Source organism: Grus americana, chromosome 8 (assembly GCF_028858705.1).
Source record: "Grus americana isolate bGruAme1 chromosome 8, bGruAme1.mat, whole genome shotgun sequence".
Lineage (NCBI taxonomy): Eukaryota > Metazoa > Chordata > Aves > Gruiformes > Gruidae > Grus > Grus americana.
In genome coordinates this window covers 9,876,553-9,898,138 of record NC_072859.1, presented here as the reverse complement: position 1 = coordinate 9,898,138, position 21,586 = coordinate 9,876,553, and the positions used below count along the sequence as shown (strand labels likewise).

The 21,586-nt window shown below is 37.0% G+C and overlaps 1 protein-coding gene across 1 annotated transcript in view; it reads right to left on the bottom strand.

Moving 5' to 3' along the window:
- Positions 1-21,586, bottom strand: part of CDC73 (cell division cycle 73) — a 107,854-nt gene that overhangs the window by 18,665 nt on the left and 67,603 nt on the right. The window contains exons 11-12 of the mRNA XM_054834472.1: positions 3,188-3,245; positions 120-155 (exon numbers count right to left, since the gene is read on the bottom strand). Of these exons, the coding sequence (XP_054690447.1) occupies positions 120-155; positions 3,188-3,245 (94 nt within the window). The remainder of the gene's footprint in view (positions 1-119; positions 156-3,187; positions 3,246-21,586) is intronic.

The window sequence follows — 21,586 nt, the reverse complement described above, 5'->3', positions numbered from 1 at the left end:
ACAGAATGCTGTCTGCATTCCACTGCTTGTTTAAATTCTTGCTTGTGGTTCCAGCAAAAGACAGAGTGGGCATATTTCACACAAAAATGAGAAGGATGGTATAACTAAAATTGACTCACCTTTTTTCTGATTTGGAGGAGGTCTTGCCTGAGAAACTGAGAAAAAACAGAAAATATGGCAGAATGAATAATACCTAAATACAAATGTCATTGTAAGGTAGACTTCAATGTTTTTAGTTGCAGGAGTGAACAGAGAAGAGTCACACTACAGTCATTAGATCATTTAGATCTTTTTCACAGATGCAATATGTGAAGTTGAAGAAGGGATTTATAATTTGGGTCTCAGTATTCAGAAGACAAACAGCTTTTGACTGTCTGAAACAGATGTTAGGACAGTTGAGTCAATCTCTCCTAATTTTACTGAAACTCGCCATCCCTCTCCAAGCTCCTTAAAAGGTTGGGGCACTATAACTTTGACAAAAATTGCCAGCAATCTTGAAAAAAGCTGCTTGTAGATCTTAAGTTCAACAGTGCTGAACCAACAGGAAGGCTGTTTCATAACAAACTAATCTTTACAGATCCTCACCTTTTCATTAGTAGTTATTATTGTACATGACACTGCAGGATTTAGCTATCCTTAATACATATAAAACTTTCCACAATCAAAACCTGAATTTCAGGCTTACTCAATTTTGGATTGCAGTTTGAGTTACATGAGCTCTTTGGGTGTCAGACACAATGCAACTCGACAGATATGGTAGCACTCAAGAAAAAAAACCCCACAAACAACAAAAAAAACCCTCCACCAAACAATACTGGACAGATAGAAACCAAAGAATTCCCTCCCCACCCCTCCAATAAAATGTTTCCACTTCAGTCTTTCAAGTTGCAACCTCCTCAATATGGAAGACATTTCAGCCCCAAGTTGGAAAAGTATATATTTTTGTTCACTTTGGTGCTATTACTGAATAAACTGGCTTCCTCCAAATAAACATTTTATAGTTCAGTTTTCAGGAGTCCTAGCTTAAGGAAAGAACTGTTGGGCTGGATAATTACCATCATATGTGTTTATCCCAATTCACAAAATCAGAAAATGCCGAGTAGTAGAAAGATTGATGCAGACTAACTCAAGTCTCAACTGCTACTATGCATGACAAATTTCATATTAATTGACTTCCATTTCATAGCACCAACTTGCTCATGTTTATTTATGACCAACTGTTTCAGAACCTGCCTAGAACAGTATAAATATTCACAACACACAGTTGCCATTGTTGAAATATTGAGACCATATCCTTAATTATCTTTTCCTGACACTGTCAAATGCGCAGATATAATTGGCGACACTATATTGAACTACATGAACTTTACCTACCCAATGATTTTCTAATTTTTTTTAAATCTAGGTATCGCATTAACGTAAAAAAGTTCCTGAGAGATATAGGCAGCATTAGCTGACAAAAAACAAACAAACAAAAACACCAAACAAACAAAAAAAAGCAGCTCTAAGAAATTTGATAGCTGTACCAAGACAGGTTAGTAGCAAAGTTGGTACTGCAGAAAGGTACAGAAAAAATACTCTTAAATTAAAAGCACATCTGAGATTTTTTCAAATCAGTATTGTACAACTGTTTTGTCCAATTCAACTAACGCTTTTTATGTGCAAAGCGGCATCCTCCTGGAAATCACGTTTTAAATACTTTCACTGCTAAGAACAGAACAACTGGTTTTTTTTTTTTTTTAAAGTTCCAAACTCCAAAATATGCTAGAACAGGCAGAAAGTTGTTTTAAATTTTTTTAATGAAGCGGTATATATATTCTTCAGACTATACCTCTTCTCCGTTATTCTCTCCTCAACTTACAATATAGAGGCAAGATAATGGATTAGATTGCCCTTAGAGAAGGGCAATATCAGTATAACCTTATAATGTACAAAAGATACAGTTCTGCCGGTTAATGCCCATGAAGTCACAGCTAGCAGTAGGGACCTGTGACAATTCAGTCAGATTTCCGTCCTTGCCACTTCTACCCTTTTCATACCGCTGTCTGTCAACTCCATTTGCATTATCACGGGCTAGTGAGATAAGTATGACAGGCAGCATGACCTTTCCAGTACCAAAATAACCAAACAGAAGAATCTGTGCACAACAGCATTTAGGTATTCTGAGAATATTCAATATTAGAATTGATTTTGGGGGAAGAATCATTTGTACAATATTAAGTCTTAGCATTAAATCTTACTAATAAATCTCAAGGAATTAGCAAGGCATGCATTGAAAGTCTTTAGCAGTCTCCACAAGAATATACAATGCTCAGGCAGTACTTCTAGAAAAAGTATATTCATTTTAAAAGGTAGCTTTTTTTTTTGTTTCCAAAAATCCCAAAATGTCCCCTTTCCAATACCTTCATAAGAACAATAACCATCATCTTGTTCTTAAATAACACCTTTCATTTGAGACTTTTTTCCGCCAAACTGCAAATTCTCATAGTATGTAAACTAGGTGGAGGTATGCACATAGCCATCTGGAAACACCGATCCTCTCATGCTGTCTGTATCCACACTCTTTTAAAACCTCTTTCTAAGGGTTTCTCATTAAAACAAAACAAAATATGTATATCATTCTTTGACTCTAAATTTGAGATTCAATCTCACATACAAAATTGACTTGGTAGCTGAAGTCTACCAACTGGGAATTAAAAAGCCAGTTGAGGATTCTGGCCCCATTACTAATACCTTATGTGCTAACAAGCGTGAAGAAGTAATGCTAACACATTCAGAGAAAGACTTATTTCTGATATATTAATAATAGAAGTAATAATATATCTCTTTTTGAGATCAGCTTTTCTATTGAGGTTGTTTCTCCCTGGAGTATTAACCAGCTCTTATTATATACTTGAGCTGGCATTTGTGAACTACCAAGCCGACAACCAAGAAGTTCATCAGTTTTTAATTTCAGTAGCACATGCTTTCAACGGGCTAATTGGGCACCACACTGAAGAGAATGAACCCAAGCCCTATGGTATAACATTAAGCAAAAAGTTATGCGTTATTTCCAATACATATGGCGTTGAAGGCCACAAATAAACTATCCCCACTTCATCCTTCAGCTAACTAAAGTTTTAAATAGTACTTCTTTGAAACTCACACTTATTTGAGCAGCAGCACAAATGAAATCAGGCTATCTTACCTGGTCGTGGTACAGGCTGTGCTGCTGGAGTTTGCGTTTTTCGAGCAGAAGCACCTTCCTTTTAAAAGAAACAGAAGAGGTAACATTAACAGCTGGCCGCCTTGTCAGGTACACGGGATTTTTACATCAACACAGAGCTACAGAGGGTATCATGCAAATGAGGGCAATACGTTTCCATTAAAGAGAAGAAAGAAAGTAGTAAGGATATTCAAAACTCTTTACGGATTCTGTTTTAGACTTGGGGAGGAGAGAGAACCTCATAAGCTTTTACAGGTTTACATTTTAACTGTCAAATGCCAATCAGAAACTTTTTTCCTATATTCAAAGAAACCTTTGCTATTTATAGTATTGTTTCATTTTACCTATGATCACTTTCACCAAGGGTTAATAATATACGTGTAAGCAACTGGCTATAGAACTTTCAAAACAAGATCTGCTTATGCTCTGGATGGAAAACTAGGACCAAGAAATTGCAATGCATTCCTGCCTTGAAGAGTTTTAGTGCCCAGAAATAGCACTCTCACGATAATTAGTTCTGCTCATGCCTTATCCAATTACCTTAATGTAACAAACAAAAGACCTGCACTACTATTTATTCTTGTTAACTCTGCAGAGTCAACACACCACGTAAGAGAACAGTGAGGTCACACACGTCTGGTTCCAAAGCAACATTAAATTGCTGCAAGAACAAATTCTGCTCCGAGTTACTTCTGAGAAACCGCACTGAACAAAACATGTATTACTAACAATATTACTAACACTGTAAAAAAATGCTACATATTCCAACCACTTCAATTTGCAAGGCTGACAGAAAACGTTTTAACATGAAACCATGAATTTTATCTGAAAATTACATAAACGCTATGTGAAGCATATCCTTCACCTGTGAGACACTCAGAAAGGTCAGAGATGCCACTCTGGGAAGAACCTGTTTGAAAGGACTCCAATATGGCATTATAGCATTTGTGCTTCCACACAAAAATATGTTCTTTAATTCAAAATTTAAAAAAAGCTAATGAGCTGGGGACTACACAGAAGCAGCCTCATGTTCCATGACTTAAATAACTTAAAGAAACTGCTTTTAAGGTTCCACCATGAAGGTTAAAACTGTTTTTATCTCAAGAACTGTGAAGTACAAACAGAAGAGAAGATCACTTGACAAGCCCTTAGAAAACACAAATTTACTCAAAATATCTCTTCCCTGAGCTTTAGCCAAAGCCACCCATGATTAGTTACAATGGACTGGAGCTGACACTTGGTACAGCGTGCAGCTTTTGTAACTTTCACAGTCAGCAACCTCCTATTAATCTTCAGTGGAAGGATTTAACCCCCTATTGCAAGAAACAGATTAAACTCCAATTTTGCTGTACTCTTTTCTACTTATTAAAATACCAACTTCTATGTAGGGCACTTGAGTCACTAATTGTTATTTTAAGACTTACTTTTTAGTATTTGAGAGAAGGTATTTATGTCAATGCCCTTTCACAAGAATTACTCAGAAAACGATAAAAATCAAAACACCACACTCAAAAGGAAGGGCAGCAGGAAAGGCTGACTACCTTTGAGAGAATTCTCCCATAACACTTCCTTAAATTCACAGTGATGAAATGGGAAAAAACCCCATCAAGCTAAAGAAACATCACTTCCTGCGATGCTACGTCTCAAGTTTCTAAATCAAATTCAGGTTGCTTGGATGATTAACTCTTACTGTCTGCAGTACCACACATCCATTCCTCTTTCCTCCCCTACAGAATCAGTAACGTGACTTTTCTGCCCCCCCTTCCGCTTATTCAGTGCCTCCCATGTCCCAAAAAGACCCTGCAGGTCCCATGGCAGGAAACCAGGAGCTGCTTCAGAGATTTTGGAGTTTTCTGGAAATTCTCAGGAAGAATTATAACCAAATTACATCCAAAGCCTTGACTCGTGCTTCTGATTTCTCTCTTCAACAAAATTTCCATAGAGCACCAGAATCTACACAGAATCAAGCTTAACAAAATAACTGGCAAATTATCTGTTTGGGAGTTTTTCACACTTTCTTCAATTGTCTTCTCTAAAGTGATTAAAGGGAAAAGGAAAAGGCAGGGCTTTGAGGACATTGCAAATGAAACAGACTAAACCAAACCCCCAAAACAACAAATCACATTAAAAAATAATCACATGAAAATATGTAATTAATGGTAGGAAATAAGTTCATTTAAATAAGTAGACACAAAAGACAGCTACTACTTTCGTGCCCATGACCTTTCTATTTATAAGAACAACTTCTGCAAATCAATAAAGGATGGAGCCCACAGCTTTTAGTTCTGTAAATCACTGCCTTAGACTGCAGTACGTTCATTGATGAGCCGCTCACAGCTCTGGATACTCTAGCATCTTAGCACAGAAGCTCAACTGTCACCTACTGAAGGCATAACATCCATTCTTTGCACCTCATTTACATCTCTCCTCTCTTTATGATTATCAGTGACCTAATCACCACCACCTATTACATAAAACCTGCAGACAATGTAGCAAAAGCAGCTCTAATCATTATTTCCACCCCACATTTCTCAAATGGTTTGTAAGGAGAAAAGCACACTATTAAGATAAGGAAAACTCAAAAGTACAGAGCAGTGATGGTTGACAAGCTACACTAAGTGGAGAAACAACCTGCTTTCAGTAAGGAAATCATTAGCAGGATACTTTTGCTAACTTTTCACACTGTCCTGAAAACAAAAGATCCTGAGTTTAGATACAAAATTAATGCTTTTGAAAAGCATTCAGATAGGCATAAGTTTTTCCTGTGACTACGCACCAATTTATGCTACCAGCTCTGTTTACAAGGCAGGTATAACCACAGAGAACTACATGCGAGGATTTCTCCCGGAGGAAAAGAAAATTAAGTTGACAAAGTGAACTTCATAACTGGTTCGTTCAACCACACCAGGTAAGTGCAACTCGTAATTCATGGCCAGGTAGCGACTCAGAGGCAACTTCTCCTTTGCCTGCTCTAACGCCTTGGAAAGACAGTAGCCTATTTCTCAGTGAGCGCACAGTAAGACACTTGCAATATTCTAATGTGAAGCTCTTAATGTAAAAGCTACTCTTAAGTAACTACCACACTGCAAATTCAAATTCCAGTTAGGGGAGCTTTTGTTTGTGCAGCTGTACCCTAAGCATCAGAAGCAGCAGAAATCACTGTTCAGTTATTTAAGGAACATCCATTTCCTCAAAGTTTCTGAACACTTAACAGTTTTGCACGAAGATGACATACCTAATTCTTATGCATAAGCTGTTCGAGACTGTTAAGGAGTATATTATGAATATTCATAAGTTGAAACTAATTTAGTAACAAAACCATGTAAATTGAAAAATACAAATCTTCTTTAAGACGACCACTTAACACTGTATTTTAATCAAAACCATATTACTTGGTTTAGTTGTGCTAATTTACCATAGAAGGTTATATATAGTTTACTTATGATTTACATTAAACATATGAGTATTCAACCATTCAGAAACAACAACGTGACACAGAACGAAATCAGGAAAACAGATACCAAAAGCTTCATACTTTCCTGGATTGCACCGCATCATTTACAGATATGCTGCTGGATATACTTTGCAGTGGAATTCACTCCATTTCAGTACCAATGTTTCCTAGCATATTAGACATTTACAACGTGTCTGCTCAATAACTGGCTTTATTTTAGTTTATGCCATCTGCTATTTAGCATTGTGCTACCTAAACACCTAAAAATATTGGGTTTACAAACCAATGCATGAGTAGAAAACAGGTTAGTGCATGTGAAAAAAAAAAAATCCAGATTCCCACTTCTAGTCAAACAAAGGAAAACAAACCCACACCCTAAAGGATGACTGACTTCTACTATTATTGTACGCCCTGGTAATTAAGCTCTTAGTGTGTTCTTTTCTTCCCTCATTCCTTAACACAATTTCTATGCTTGTCTTAATTCAGACACTTGTATGTGCTCTGATAAGTTTTGGGACAGTATAACAGAAACTTTAGGTCTATTGCTTAACGCCTTTCCTTTCACATGTGCACTCACTTTCCCTTTCCTGCTTCTGTATCATACAGGCAAGTTGCAATATGTTATGAAGATGCAAATTGTTTTGGACAGATTCTTACCACGCTTGTCTTACCAATATATTGCACCCTCAACCCATTTTAATGTAAAATGTTCAATGACTTATTAAAAAAAAAAATCTATTTCTTGCAATAGTAAATCTGAGATACTCCATTGACACAGATGTCAAAAATTAACAAAAAAAGTAGTAAACTATGGACAATTTATAGTTGTCTTTAGTTACCCAATAGTGGGCGCTGTTTTGGTTGGGTTTTGTTTGTTTTGTTTTTTTACAGCTTTTAAAACCTTCTGCAGTGTTTGTTGACCTTTGTAAATTAAAAAATGTCATTCTTTGTGTTAATTTGCAAAAACCCACCAATTACAAATATTCATCTGCCACCAGGACCAATTAGTATTTTTCTGTATTTTTAAAAAATGCTGTAGTTTAGATACCTAGTCCTTTTAAGTCTCAATGAGCATTCACCCATTTCTCAAGTGCAATCAGAAATTGCCTGAACATAACTCACACTACTTTTTAGGAAATGAACCCTCATGTTTTAATCAATAAAACACGTTATCTCGGTAGAATTTTTTCTTGGAGGTAAGTTTCACATATAGCCAAATCAGTTTACTCTATTGAAGCACAAAAAAAAAGCCATTACAAGTTTATTATTGTGGCTTCGCAAGGTACAATTAATGGAAGGAAAACACCTCAAACTATTTCATGACACGTTCACTATGACAACTGGTTTCTGTGTAGAGATCCATACAGTCTGTAATATCTTGACCTTTAAAAAAAGGTTAGGAGCAATGGATACAATTGACAATTTGATGCCATCTTGTGGCTTTTTTAATTTAGCAAATTTAATTTCAATTTTGTTCCTTTATAACATTTAAATTAGTAAAATATCTTTACCCAAAAAATCTAGAAATTATTTGGTAACTTGCATGGTCCTGCACAGACGTAGTACAAATGAAAAGTAACAGTTGATTCTGGAAGAAGTATTAGCAACTGCTTGCATATACAACATAAAGCAGCCTTCAGCTTCGCCATCCATGACGGAAGACAATTCAACCAAAGACTGTTCTGTTCATAAAGATGAACGTAGTAATACCGCAACAGTCAGATCTCAAATGAGAAAGAAAATAAATACATGTGGATGGGAACCTTGTAAAATTGTATTTGAGAACAGACTTCAATTAATCTATTCAATTTAGGGAAGAGACTGTAAGAACTCATTATAATTACCAGCAACTATACTACCATTGCCTGAGTGATTTAAAGTACTGAACCTTTGAAAACTCTTGTAAAGCCAGCCTAAAGAACTGTGTCAAAATCTAAAACAACTGCATATTTAAAAAGAATATTGTTTTTCTAGAAATTACAACTTGTATACATCAATGTATGACAAACAGCCAAAACAAGGGAATAACTTCAAACACAGGTAGCTAACATCTGGTCCAGATGCCCTACTTTAAGCTTTACAGAAACATCTAACTATCTCATACAAATAGCTTGGATTCTGAAAACACAGGGCTTTGTTCTAAAAATTTAAAGCCCTTAAAAGCCTTGGGGGGGGCGGGGGGAATCTTCCAAAGAACCAAGCAAAACAATCCAACTACGTTACTCTGCCTCTGCAGTCTTCATATTAATACCTGACTTCTGTTCATATCAAGAAAATGTTAAAGTATTATTAAGTTTAACTAGTGTTTCATATCATCATTTTATTTACACGTGAAACTGGTTGGTATAGCTTATTTGCATACTTCTATGCACACAAATCTGCATATGCAGTCCCCCAAGACAGGTATTTAAATAATAAATTGCAAGCTTTTAATTGCCTTGCTAATATTAAACTATGCTGTAAAATAAAATAGAATCTGATAGCAGGATCTTAACTATTGTGCAAATACTGCTAATATCAGAGTCATTTCAACTTCTATTGCTTGTAATATTAATAAAAAGGTCCTTTCTTCTGTTTACATTGTTTCAACTTCCTCAGTCTAGAAAAGAGAGTGGGAGTTCAAGCAGAATTAAAGATATTTTTATAGAACAAATTTAAAAAGAGGAAAAAATTTACCATTATTTATCAAAGGCTGCTAATACCAACTGCCTAAAGAACGTAACACCACTGCTTCACTATTTCCTATTTCGACAACTAAAAAACTGATGTGATGAGACAAAAGGGGTTGGTTAGTAAAAATTAGATAAATCATATTTATTTCAAAATATAAAACTGCTTATACTGAAGATCATGTCTTATCAAACATAGTTGGAAGAAAAATATCAACAGAAGATCACCAACCCTCAAAATCAGTTGGAAGAAAAACTTGATGCCCATCTTATTATAAAGATAAGGCAAGTTTCATTAACACTATTTTGAAAACTATAAAGTTACTCAAATTCTGAAACACTAACACTGTAAAACATATTAAAGAACAGGACTTGTGGTTTTTTTCAGTAGCTGGTTTGGGCTGGAGAAGACATGAAAAATCCTCACTGCAATTTCTTGTTTATTACAACCAGGTTAAAAGAAATTCAGTTTAAACATGAAAAAAAACAAAACTGAACTGATTGGACAGTTTATAGATAGCTTAGGCTATATTCTGGTTCTGCAAAGAAAGTGGTTCTAAGTAACACAAATCACAACTGAATCTAAATGAATACTGCAGTGACTAGTGATCAGCTAGGCACAAAACCATACAAAATACGCTAAAATAGTAATAACAACAATTATTGGAGATGCTTTTGGAAAGAGTTAATGAAATAATTACTGAGATGCCTTAAAACTTAAGCATTACCCCCAAAGCTAATCTTTCAAAACATTCCTGAACAGTCTTCAGTGAAGCGTGCTAGAGCTCCTCCCATCTTTATCCTTGCACAAAATATCAGTAAAATTAAGATCTTCGCCTTCAATTTACATCAGCTGTGCAATTTCCAACTGTTGCTATTGAAATAGCAATTTTGAGCTGAAGAGGAACGTTGGTGACAAAGCCAGATTAAACATGTAAGCACTTCCATTTTCCTGGGGATAAACTGTTTTCATCAAAAAACAACTCTTAATCCTGAGAACTCCAGAGGTTTTGTTTGGTTGTTGTTTTTGGTTGGTTTTTTTTTTTTTTTTTTAAATAAAAGCCTGGCTATAATATACCTACCTATGTTTATTTAAATGACTCATTCCCTTGAAATGCACAAAAAGACAAAAGTCGGTATCACTAAAACATTATTTTTGCTTAGAATTCTTTCCCTTTGGGTTAATTATCTGAGCTGGCCTCACGCATCCTACTTGGCAATCAGTAAGATTTTTGACAAACACAGTTTGAGAACAAAAGGATTGTTTCATCTTTCTCAAAAGTCAGGTGCGAAGGTTTAGACACTACTGGCTTTCTGTATACTAAAATCAGAACATGCCACATGGATTCAATACAACTGGAGTTTGCATAATTGTGCATTTACAACAATTTGCTGATGTTTTAGTCCCCAACGTTCAACTTCATGCATTCATGAATCTCTGGTTCCAATACTACTGGTAACTGCAAGTATTAGTCACTGGTATGAAGTGTTTTTTTTACCAGAAACACCACAGACTATGGGGCTCAAACAATTCATTTGTGCAAAAGCACTGCTGACATGCAAACTCTACACACATGTAGAAAAGCGCTGTTATTTTTCTATTCAGATCCTGCCTCGAAAATGGTATTCAAGGGAACAGTCCTATGTACATTAAAGAAAATGTTGCTCAGTACAGAGCAACAGGAAGATCCCACTTACACCTGCATTCAGTGAGCAATAAATTTGCAGAGGAAAAGGCTTAAAAGACCTCAAAAAGGCTTCTGGAAAGACTTGTGAAATGCTTTGTGAGAGAAGAATATTTTTTAAAGCTCCGCAGATGCCTGAATACAAATGGATCCTTGTGTGTGATTCCCCCCCCCCCCCCAAAAGCCCCAAACTAAACCAAGACCCCAGCAACTGATTAACTTTACGTGATGCTGTTCTATGTCTCAATGCAAGAGAAACTGATGAGACTCTTTCCAGGCTGTCCTGGGTTATACTGAATCCAATTGCTAGAACAGGAGATGCTGTAATAGTGGAATTCTAATATGCAGAAAGCTATTAAAGACCTTAATTTCTTTTTGTGATTGCTTGTTCAACAAATTATTCAGTACCACTTTTCCCCTGGTTGTACTTCATCGTGATGTGATCATCTATTCACTGAAAAAGACTTTTAATATTTTTCTTCCGTACCTTACCCATTTTAGTAATCCCAGCACTATGGTTATAGATATAATTATCATGGGTGGTCATGGCTAGAGAGATGAAAGCAATTTCCAAGTCATCACTTTGGACGACTTATAATATCAGGAGGAAAACCCTGAAACTGAGGAGGACCCAATGCACAAAGCTGAACAGTGGAGCAATGAACTCTTAGTTGTTTGTGTTGCCTAGAAAAGTAACTGCTGAGTTCAAAAACAGCAGGAGCTTTTTCAGGATCAAAAGCTTTAGCTGCAGCTGTAATAAATTTTAATAAACAAGTCAAGAGATAAGAGGGCTTGAGCGATGACAGTGATGATTATAAGAACACAACGGACTATAACCACTTCGATGTGGAAAGGAGTATTTTGAACTGTCACAGGCCAGGGAAAAGTCTAGAAAAATGTTCTAACTGCAGATTGTCTGGACACTCAAGGCTTCCTCCTTTATGACTAACGGCTAATCTACTATGCAAGTTCAGCTGCCAAAGAGTGGTGGGGTTTTTTTAAACCACACAAGGTGATCATCTTGAGGCCTGTTGTAACTTGCACGGGCTGCTAGTTATACTAAACTACAGATCCGTGCAGTCAGTCGAGTAATATCGGTAATGAAATTTATGCCATCTGAAATTTTCTTAACTCTTTTTATATTTCTTTATTTTGTGAGTTGTACACTAGGACACCACAAGAGAGTCTTGTTGAATACCCACTTGCTGCACTGGTGACAGCAAAGTTAAGTGATAGCAATTGTCTGTATAGGAAATAAAAAAGCACTATAAAAAGGGAAAAAAAGTGCAGTTATAAGAGTTATCTGTGCCATTTGCAAAGAGAGTACTAAGCCTCCAGCATAACACCTATTAAAGCCCTCATATCAACAAACTGTCCGCTGAGACAGAGCAGATCCATGTATCTAGGGTGTTGGTGATAAAAATATTGACAAAATATTGAGACACAGGAGATATCTGTACAACATCAGACAAGCGAGTTAGAAACAGAACAGTAATTTACTGCAAAAATTTCTGAGTTTAGTCCAGCATGAAAGCCTTACGATTTCTAGACTTGCTGCAGCAATCCACTCACTAATTCCCCCAGACTGGGAAGACTGGACATTTTAATCTGCTTACAAGATAACTAGAATACTATCTCTAAACATTTGTCCTGTCCCAGATGCATAAGTTCACTGGTTTGTTTTAAATTGTCTTATTCACAAAAACCCTCAGATTTTGTCATGCTCTTACTATACGTCTCATTGCTTTAACTCATTTAAAAACACACATGAAAAGGAAGAAAATATGTTGTGTACCATGAAGATGGGAAGTGAATCAAATCAGGATGTAAGCAGTTTTTTGGTGGACGGGGGTGGGAGGACAATGGGTGAACAGACTTTTTTTGTTTGCTTTTTAATACTGTGCCTAAGCACCCCTGGTCGTAACGGCGCCCAAAAGGTATCACTTCTCCATGGTAAGAAAGCATATTCAGTCATTTCCCCTTCTCTCACATGCCTAATTTTAGCCTTACATTTCTAGTTTGTAAAGTCAGAAAAGACTCTGTGAAATGTCTGCCAAGCACTATACAGAAACACAGCATTATTCAAGGTTATAACACATGGGAACAGCAACCGAAACTTCAGATAAAGGTTTTTAACAATAAAAGCACCTCTAGCTGGGGGGATGGGATGGGACATACTGGCATTACTGCTAGCCCCGATTCTGTTCCCCATCTCCTATCCTAAATATGTGACAACATAATGGTCTTTGTCAACAGGTCGATAATTTGTTCAGGGGAACTGGTCTACACTCAGTTTTTAATCACAAGCAGCTGGGAAATCTGGGACACAACAATCTGCCCCCAAACACAAAGTTGATCAGTCATCCTGTGAATCAACCTTCATTTCACTTAAAATACTAAACCTGAGAGAAACCAGCTATTTTGAACTGACACACAATACCTTACATTTTCAATGTACAGCCTTGCTATATGGTGCCATATGAAAAAGCACTATTTTGAAAACTATTATGACTGGAGCTGACATTTGATTGCAATGCTTCTTTCTGCCTGGTGATTTCATACGCTTGGATCAAGTAAAACAAAAGATTTCAGTAGGTTTAACTTCAAAGAAAACACATCTACTACTGGATCAAAATGTTTACATTCAAATTTTAAAAGAATAAACAGATCCTTGGAAATATTTTCCCCACATTTTAACTCAGGGCACAGAGGCAATTTGGGATTCAAAAGAATATACATACCAACTTCAAGAAGTAAATCTACAAAGTTCATAAGCAGCGTAGTATTAGTACCTCAATCTTATTATTAAACTTTAGGAGTTACAGAGCCTCTAGCTTCCCATGCTTTATATATTTAACACAGTAAAACATCATGGGAAAACAACTTGCACTCTTCAGTATCCTCAAATGGCTGCTCCCACCACTAGTAAAAACCATTAACATATCTTTCTCAGTGTGATATTCTGAAGTCTGAGCATTTCCAAAACTTACAATAATAGCAACCCACTTCTACCAGTCACAGGAGCTGTGACTAACTGTATTCTAGACTACGTAGATCTCTCAATGGACTGCATTATGTAGCAGTTTCACACACACCATCATAGTTAAAGACCCAGAATAAAGATGCAATGTTTTTGGTACCGTTAAATGCCATTTATGGTCCTGTTCTCCAATGCTCTCTCCCCCCAGCTCTCCCAGGGAGATCCACTGCACTACATGCTTTGCACTGTAGAACTCTCATACCAGAATTCTGTTTTAATTAAAATACAACTTTATTTACAACTATGAAGGAGTACTCAAGTTAGACCAAAACATTTCCCTCCTATGCACTAACACGCGTGCAACAGAACTTGAGTGTATTATTGCTGCAATAGCATATACCAAATAGATTGTGCAAACTGCTATTGGTATTCGTAACCTGAATTGACATATCTTTCATACCACCCTATTGTAGAATATAAAAGCCGATGATGCTATATGCCTCTATCAAAAACGAACTGTAATGGCAATAAATCATGCATTAAGTTAAAACACAGGAAGGATTCTGGCTGTATCACACAAGAAGAATTTTTCCATTTGGCCTTCTGCCTCTACTTTCAGCTTCCTTTGGCATTATATTAAATTCCCCATTATTCTTCTCTCTTTAGTAGAGAAGATTAAATTAAGCCCTTCTCAAAGCACTAAGACGACAGCATTCAACTTTTATTTTTTTCATTTTATACACAATCTATACACTAGATAGACTATCTCCAAGCTTCTATCTATGCATTAGGAGATCTGGTTTATAATCTGACTGTTCTTTGCAACGGCTACGGCACAGCTGTACTTGCGGCAGTGCACAAATGCATTCCTCTTAACTGAAGGTCAACTGACAAGGTCTCATTCATACTGTCTGGGGCTGTTCTATTCAAAGATGAAGACAGGATAAGGGCTGAACAAAAATTCTACAAATTTCAGGATCTGCTCATTAAGCTATGGCTTGTATACAGGCTTCATCCATCACTGCGGAAAAAATAACCCCCTGACTAAATGAGTAGACTCAGAAGTGTATTTTAAAACAGGTTTTAAAAGTTTTCAAATGGCTGCCACTCTCCCTCTCTCTACATCCCCCCCCACGTGTATGTATAAACACACACACAAATTCATCTTTAAGAACTTCCCACTGTGAATAAAGTCAGCACAGACACAGGTGAGGTTCACTGCAACTATTATTTCTGCCACTCACATGTTAGCAAATATCAGTCATCTATAATGATCCTGCGGATTTCACAGTTTATCTGAAGGAAATCTGCCTTAAGCAGCAAGACCTCTTCAGCTCTCCTTCAGCCCTCACATCTGTCCTAGTACTTCAAATAGTTGTTTCACCTTTGAAAAGTCTACTGTCAGTGATAAAAAATAAACAAGATTATTTTTTCCCGCAGCAATCTGGGAAGGTCCCCTCACTGGAAAACTGAGCACTTCAGTGGCAGGAAATAAAAATGAGTAAGCCACTAAGAGCAGACAATGTTTTAGGAAAAAAGTTAGGCTTCCAATGCCAAGAATGATCTTGGGAGAAAAAACCCCCAAAGTGTAACAAGATTCCTCTGCTAGGACACTCTGGAACTTTCTGTACATGCTTACGAGGGTTTCACCGCTCACAAACAGGTTCAATTTCATAAAGACTCATGCAGTAACTTCCTTGCCTTACTCTGGTGGTGCTCTACTTTTATGAGAAAAACACCAAAACAAAATAGCAGCGTCACCTTTTGAGTAAGTGCAACGTAGTAATTTTACGTGTAGCTCAACAAGCTGGTAATAAGTACAGAAATCTCACGCTTTCTGTTTATTCCTGTTTGTCTAAAAATACACCTTGAAAACATCAGAAAACCCAACTATTCAAGAGCTAATGCCAGACTACATATTTCTTGCTTATTTTGCAGCTTCTACACTGTCATATTCTTGGGTAAACGAATGCATGCTTATTTTGAAGGAAGAGCAAAACCCTTTATCTTCTCAGACAGACATTTTTGTCACTGACTGGTGCCTAGTTTGAAGAAAAACATCTGAAGGCACTACCAGCATAAAAGCTGTTCTAAAAAAACCCCAACTCATTATTGCCATCAGATCTCAATCAACTGAGAGCAGATATTCTAGGTAGCACATTTTCCATTTGAGATGACAGAGGTGCCTTGGATTTCGTGATTTCATGAGCTCAGGGCCGCTTCGTAGAAACACAGCTAGGTTACTTCCCAGGCCAGCAGGGCTTCAGAAACAGCACTGCCACACAGCATGGAGCTACTATTTATAAATCTTGCAAGCATCTCATGTATGCCGCAGCATTGTTTCAAGAACAAGCAAGCAATTCTACCCAGAGTCATCAGAGCTTATTAGCTCCGGCCACACGGGACCTGAACCGACTCCACCAGACCATTCAGAGCAGGCTGATGCATCTATTCCCTAATGGGCCACATTCCACAGGGCTTATTAGCTTGTGTGCATTATCATGTGAACACACAGATCCAATTTTAATCTGGCATTGGTCCCAACCAACCTGCCAGCAAGAGAAGTACAGAGATTCAAGAGACCTGCTCTAACTTTCCCCGCTGCATCCAGTGTTTCCCGCATTACTGACCTATCTCCTGCCCCCAGCGCACCTCAGTAAGTGACATTGCATTACAGGTAACAAAACCCCTCTTCTTGTCATTAGGCAAATCCAGCAAAAAAGTACAGATACTGGTGCATACTTCCACAACTGTTTAAAAAAAAAAAAAAAAGGAGAGAGGAAAAAAAAAAGGGGGGGGGCAGGGAAAAAAAATAGATTTTTTTTTCACAGCAAAGAAATCTTCTCCATATGAAGTGACCTAGATTCTCAAAAAAAAAAGGGATTCCCTTTTTGTATTGTATCCAGGCCTCATTAAATTAAGAAGGAATTTTTATTCTATTTTATTGCTTTGCTTGCAATAGAAGTAGAAAACAACTTGTCTTTTTTGCATTATTATGCTTCTTACTGATATTAAGAGAATTACAGGGCTCTTTATATTTGGCAAATAACAACTCCAAGGAAATCAGTAAGGTGGAGATCCAAAGGTACAAGGAGGAAAAAAAAAAAAAAGGTCAGGTTGGCATCCCAAAAGTTATTTCTTTCTGTCTGCAATGTAAATCATAATACTTGCACATGAGTAAAGCACAAACGTGCATTAACCAAAAATTACAGAAACAGCATTTGTAGAAGTCTAAATGCTTAGTTATGTAAATCCTTAAGAGGAGAAGACTTAAAAGACTTTGCAGTATGCAACCCATCATCCAAGGTCATGAGATTTGTGGGGTTTTTAAGAGGATGACAGGGTTTTGTGTGTTTTTAAGAGGTTGGTTTTTGAGGGTTTTTTAGGTGACAGATGCTCTCTATAAATTTACTCTAGGAAAACGGATCAGTGATAGAAAGCTTTGCAGATGTTCATTAAGAGTTACAAGAATATCTATCTCTATATTACATAAAAATATAATATTTAATTTTAGGCCTGAATTCAGTATTATTATATTAAATATATCCAGTATTTTTTTCTGTGAAACACGCACCTCCCTACAGTGTGCATGAATGATTCTTAAGATATATTATGTCTTGAGATGGACAAGATGCAAGAGAGCTGTCTGATTTCTTCTTCTGTTAGAAGCCACTAAATTACAGAAAATAAAGACCCTGGAATTTAAGTTTGAAATATAAGGAGCAGAAAAGAACAAAAGCTCTCTAGTTCTGAACCAATATTCTCTATCAATTAACATAATACAAACAAATCCTAAGGATTTCCTCTAAATCATGTATTTGAGGACTAGGAGTCCTGGTGACTCTGACTCTACATTCCTAATTCATGTGAAAAAAAATCCTCCAGAATCTTACACTGATTACAGAAGGAATTATGAACACAGCTATTCAGACAAAAAGCATGATTTCCAAGCATAACTTCCTTTTCCTTGGAAGTTACTAAAGGTATGTTATCGTTTAAGTTCAATGTGAATTTCAAAAGTGGAAAGAGAAAGTCCGCAGGACAGACTGGCAACTAGGAGTATGCAAAGTTATTTTGTATTGTAACTTAATTTCTTGTTCACCAGAGGCATATACAAATGACCACTTATTGCCGAGGGATTTTTGCCACGAAACAGAATTAACTTTGAAATAACTGGAAATCAGTTCAATGATATTAAGCATTCTACATGATAAAACTCAGCACATATTAAAATCAGCTTTTCATTAATATATACTGACTGGAAACTACTTCAGGTTGAGGACATCATTAACATGGAACAACATCAGGAAAAAAACTGGATATGTGAAACTGGCTAGCCAACCTGAAGTAGATCTATCACACTAGGTGGTGTGCAGGGTCTTTGGAGTAATTTTAGTTCCCCCAACATGTCACAGACAGGGCAGCAGGGAACTGCTCTTAAATGGGGACTTATTCTCTGTTTAATGATCCAGGTTTTCTGTTGGATATGAACAAATATTGCTTAAATTTCTTACAAGGATAGAACCTCTTGGATCACTGGAGAAAGGGTTCTTCCACAGATTTTGGTTTTTTTCCTAGTTTAAGCATCTGTGCTTGAAGAAATGGCTTCAGGCATTTCAGACACTTGCTAAACCTTTGTTATTTCTGCTGTAAACCCCGCATGTCCCACAGAATTAGCTGTAAATGAGGATACCTACAAGATGGAGCTGTAGGAATTAATGTGCTAAAGCTACTGAGGAAATGTGACAATCGAGAGTCAATACAGGTCTCAACCCCAAGACACATGAAATTCTGACAGCTCTGAAAGTCCAGCTCTTCAATTTCACATTATTTAACATTAACTAAACATCTGCATCACCAATTTCAACTTCAGAACCAGGAGTTTTTGAGGCTGATAAAATACCACCATATTCATGTATATATCATATACACAGGGAAAAAATGTAGTGAGCAGATGAACAGTTGGAGCTGCTAATCTCTTAATCAGTCTGACATAAAAAAAAAAAAATAAGAAAAACAAACTCTGTGTAGCTCATCCAGCAGTCCAAGGAGGAGTGCTGGGCAGGAGGTCTGCATCCTGGCAAGGAACCCCACGGGCCAAGATTCTTCCCATCACTGGGAGGGAAGTGCTGGATGCCTCAAGAGCATGAAGACAGCCCAAGGGAAAAGGTTCTTTCTGTGCCTGTTGCAGGAAGGAATCAGGCAGAGAGAAGGGGCTGGACAGGCGGTAACAGCTGGAATAATGCATTTTTCTCCTTTGGCATAAGAGCTGGTGGTCTATTAACTCCCACAGGATGCCATCTTCCTGCTTTAAGAGATTTGATATGTAGTATCAGTACTTCCTCAAAGTCTCACTTTCTGTAAGAATTTAAGTTTTCATTTCAAATTCTCATGTTGGGGGTGTGAGGGTGGGTGTTAGGGGGAAATTGATCGTATATACAGGCAACTGGAATGAAAGAAGAAGTCAGAAGGTAAGGGGGAAAAACAGAAGTGTATTTTCCACATTGGGTCTTTAAACCACCTGTGAACATTTGGTACTTCTGCTAGTTGGCCTTCTCTCCCCTGCTGTGCTGAATCAAAGCTTCATAAAGTCCCTGCTCTTCTCAGAATGCAAAAGCAACACTTGTGACAAGCAGAAAATATTACTGCTAGCACTGGATTGTCAGTTCATCAGGAGAGAACCGTGCAACCAAAAATACTGCACAATACAAATGAAATTATGTTATCCATTCCCCAGAAAAAAAAATCATCTGCATTTAGCACTTGAGATCAGCAATAATTGGATGCAAAGCCTGGGGGAAACCATTGCAAAAATCAGAATACAGAAAAGAAAGAAGATGTGATAAAGCAAACAACATTATTGAGGAAAGACACATATCTGGACAGTAGTCCAATACACAAGATCTGCATAACACACAAAACCAGAACAGAAATCAAGTATACTGAAGCTATTTTGTATTTTGGGTATTCAAGTGAATTTTGAAGCACTCCAAACCTGTGTTCTTCACAGGAGGCTGTGATAGGAGAATAGACTGAATTCCAGTTGGATACCTAGAATGCCAGTTTACTTAAAAAACTACAAGCTTTAGAATAATGAAACATCCCCTTGAAATGGTTCCTAAGGCAGACAGAGTAAGAAGCACCCTCCTGACCTAAAAAATATCACTTGGTCTTTCCTCTCTCTCACAACTTTGCAAAGTTAAGGGATGCGCTTACATTCCTTACTCAGTGATAGACCAATTATCAACTACTCATTAGCAAACACACACACATTTCAGAGTAACTGGAAAACATTTCTAGTTCTCTCACCATTTTGGATTGATCTATATTGCTGCATTTCTGTCTTAAATTTAAGACATTCAAAGATTAATGAAATCACTAAGTTTATGGCTTGGATGTGATGAGAATGGAGTGTAAAATCTTGACCATTTACCAAAAAAAAAGTGCAGCAAGTGTAAGTTGGGTTTCACAACTAACAGCAATGGTGAAAATCTGCTAAGGAAAATAAGGCAGGCAATACTGACACTTGTGGTCATTTCTAGATTGCTATTTTTCATTCAGTTACAAACGTGCTTGGGATTGTTAAGAAACATGTTGGGATCACAACGTAGCCAAGCAAATTACAAATATTATACAACCCTGTCCTCTCCACTCTAAATGACTTATTGGAGAAGTATTCTTTTTGAAGCAAAGAGAAGAATGGCCACTGGCCATATACGTAGCAATTCTTAAGACACAAAATTAAAACTAAGCATTTAGGACATTCTGTATTAATACATTTCCAGAAGGAAAAAATAATGTTTGAAAGCAAAAATAACCAACCTTGAACACGTTGCCATTAAGCATTGTGAACAGTCACTTGAAAGGTTTTCTACACATTACAGCTGAAATAATACTACATTTTACTACGATAAAATGGAATAAACTTTGCAAAGTATTCAGAGTATCCAGAAAGCATGGTCCATATGGGAACATTCAGTCGACATGTCAGCTATCATGCACGCATTTAGCTTAAATTCCATGGGACTCGTGGCCACCAGGCAGAAAATTACCAAGCAGTACACACCTGACTATCGCAACCACTCTAAACTGATTTGAGAAACTTCTGTTACTGTTGCCAAGACAGAACTTTATTTAATGGATCAACCTCAGGGTCTGATTTATTTTAAAACCAGTCAGACGAGATTCTGCTGATACCCTCTAAAAATAACATGTAGGAAGTTTTTAAAGTTTTTTCAAGAAAATATTCCAAATCTACACACCTTTGTTTTGCGTAAGTACATTTTGCATGGTTCACAGTTGTCACGTGTACAGGTTATTTTAAGTAAACATCTTTTCTAACTCCTTGCATCTGCTTCTAGCTTTGCAGAACTCACTCAATGAGTCAAAACTTTCAGCGACCACAGGAACTCTATACTGTTCCTTACACACACACTGCACGTCTTCACATCAGAGTAACTCCTTAGTCTTAATAGATGGCAGCATTTCAGACACTAACATCGCAGCTTCTAATTTAAGATGTAACCATAGTAACTTTACAGAACATACTACTCCTTGGATCAAGAACAAGCAGTCCACTGACCCTTCACGGTG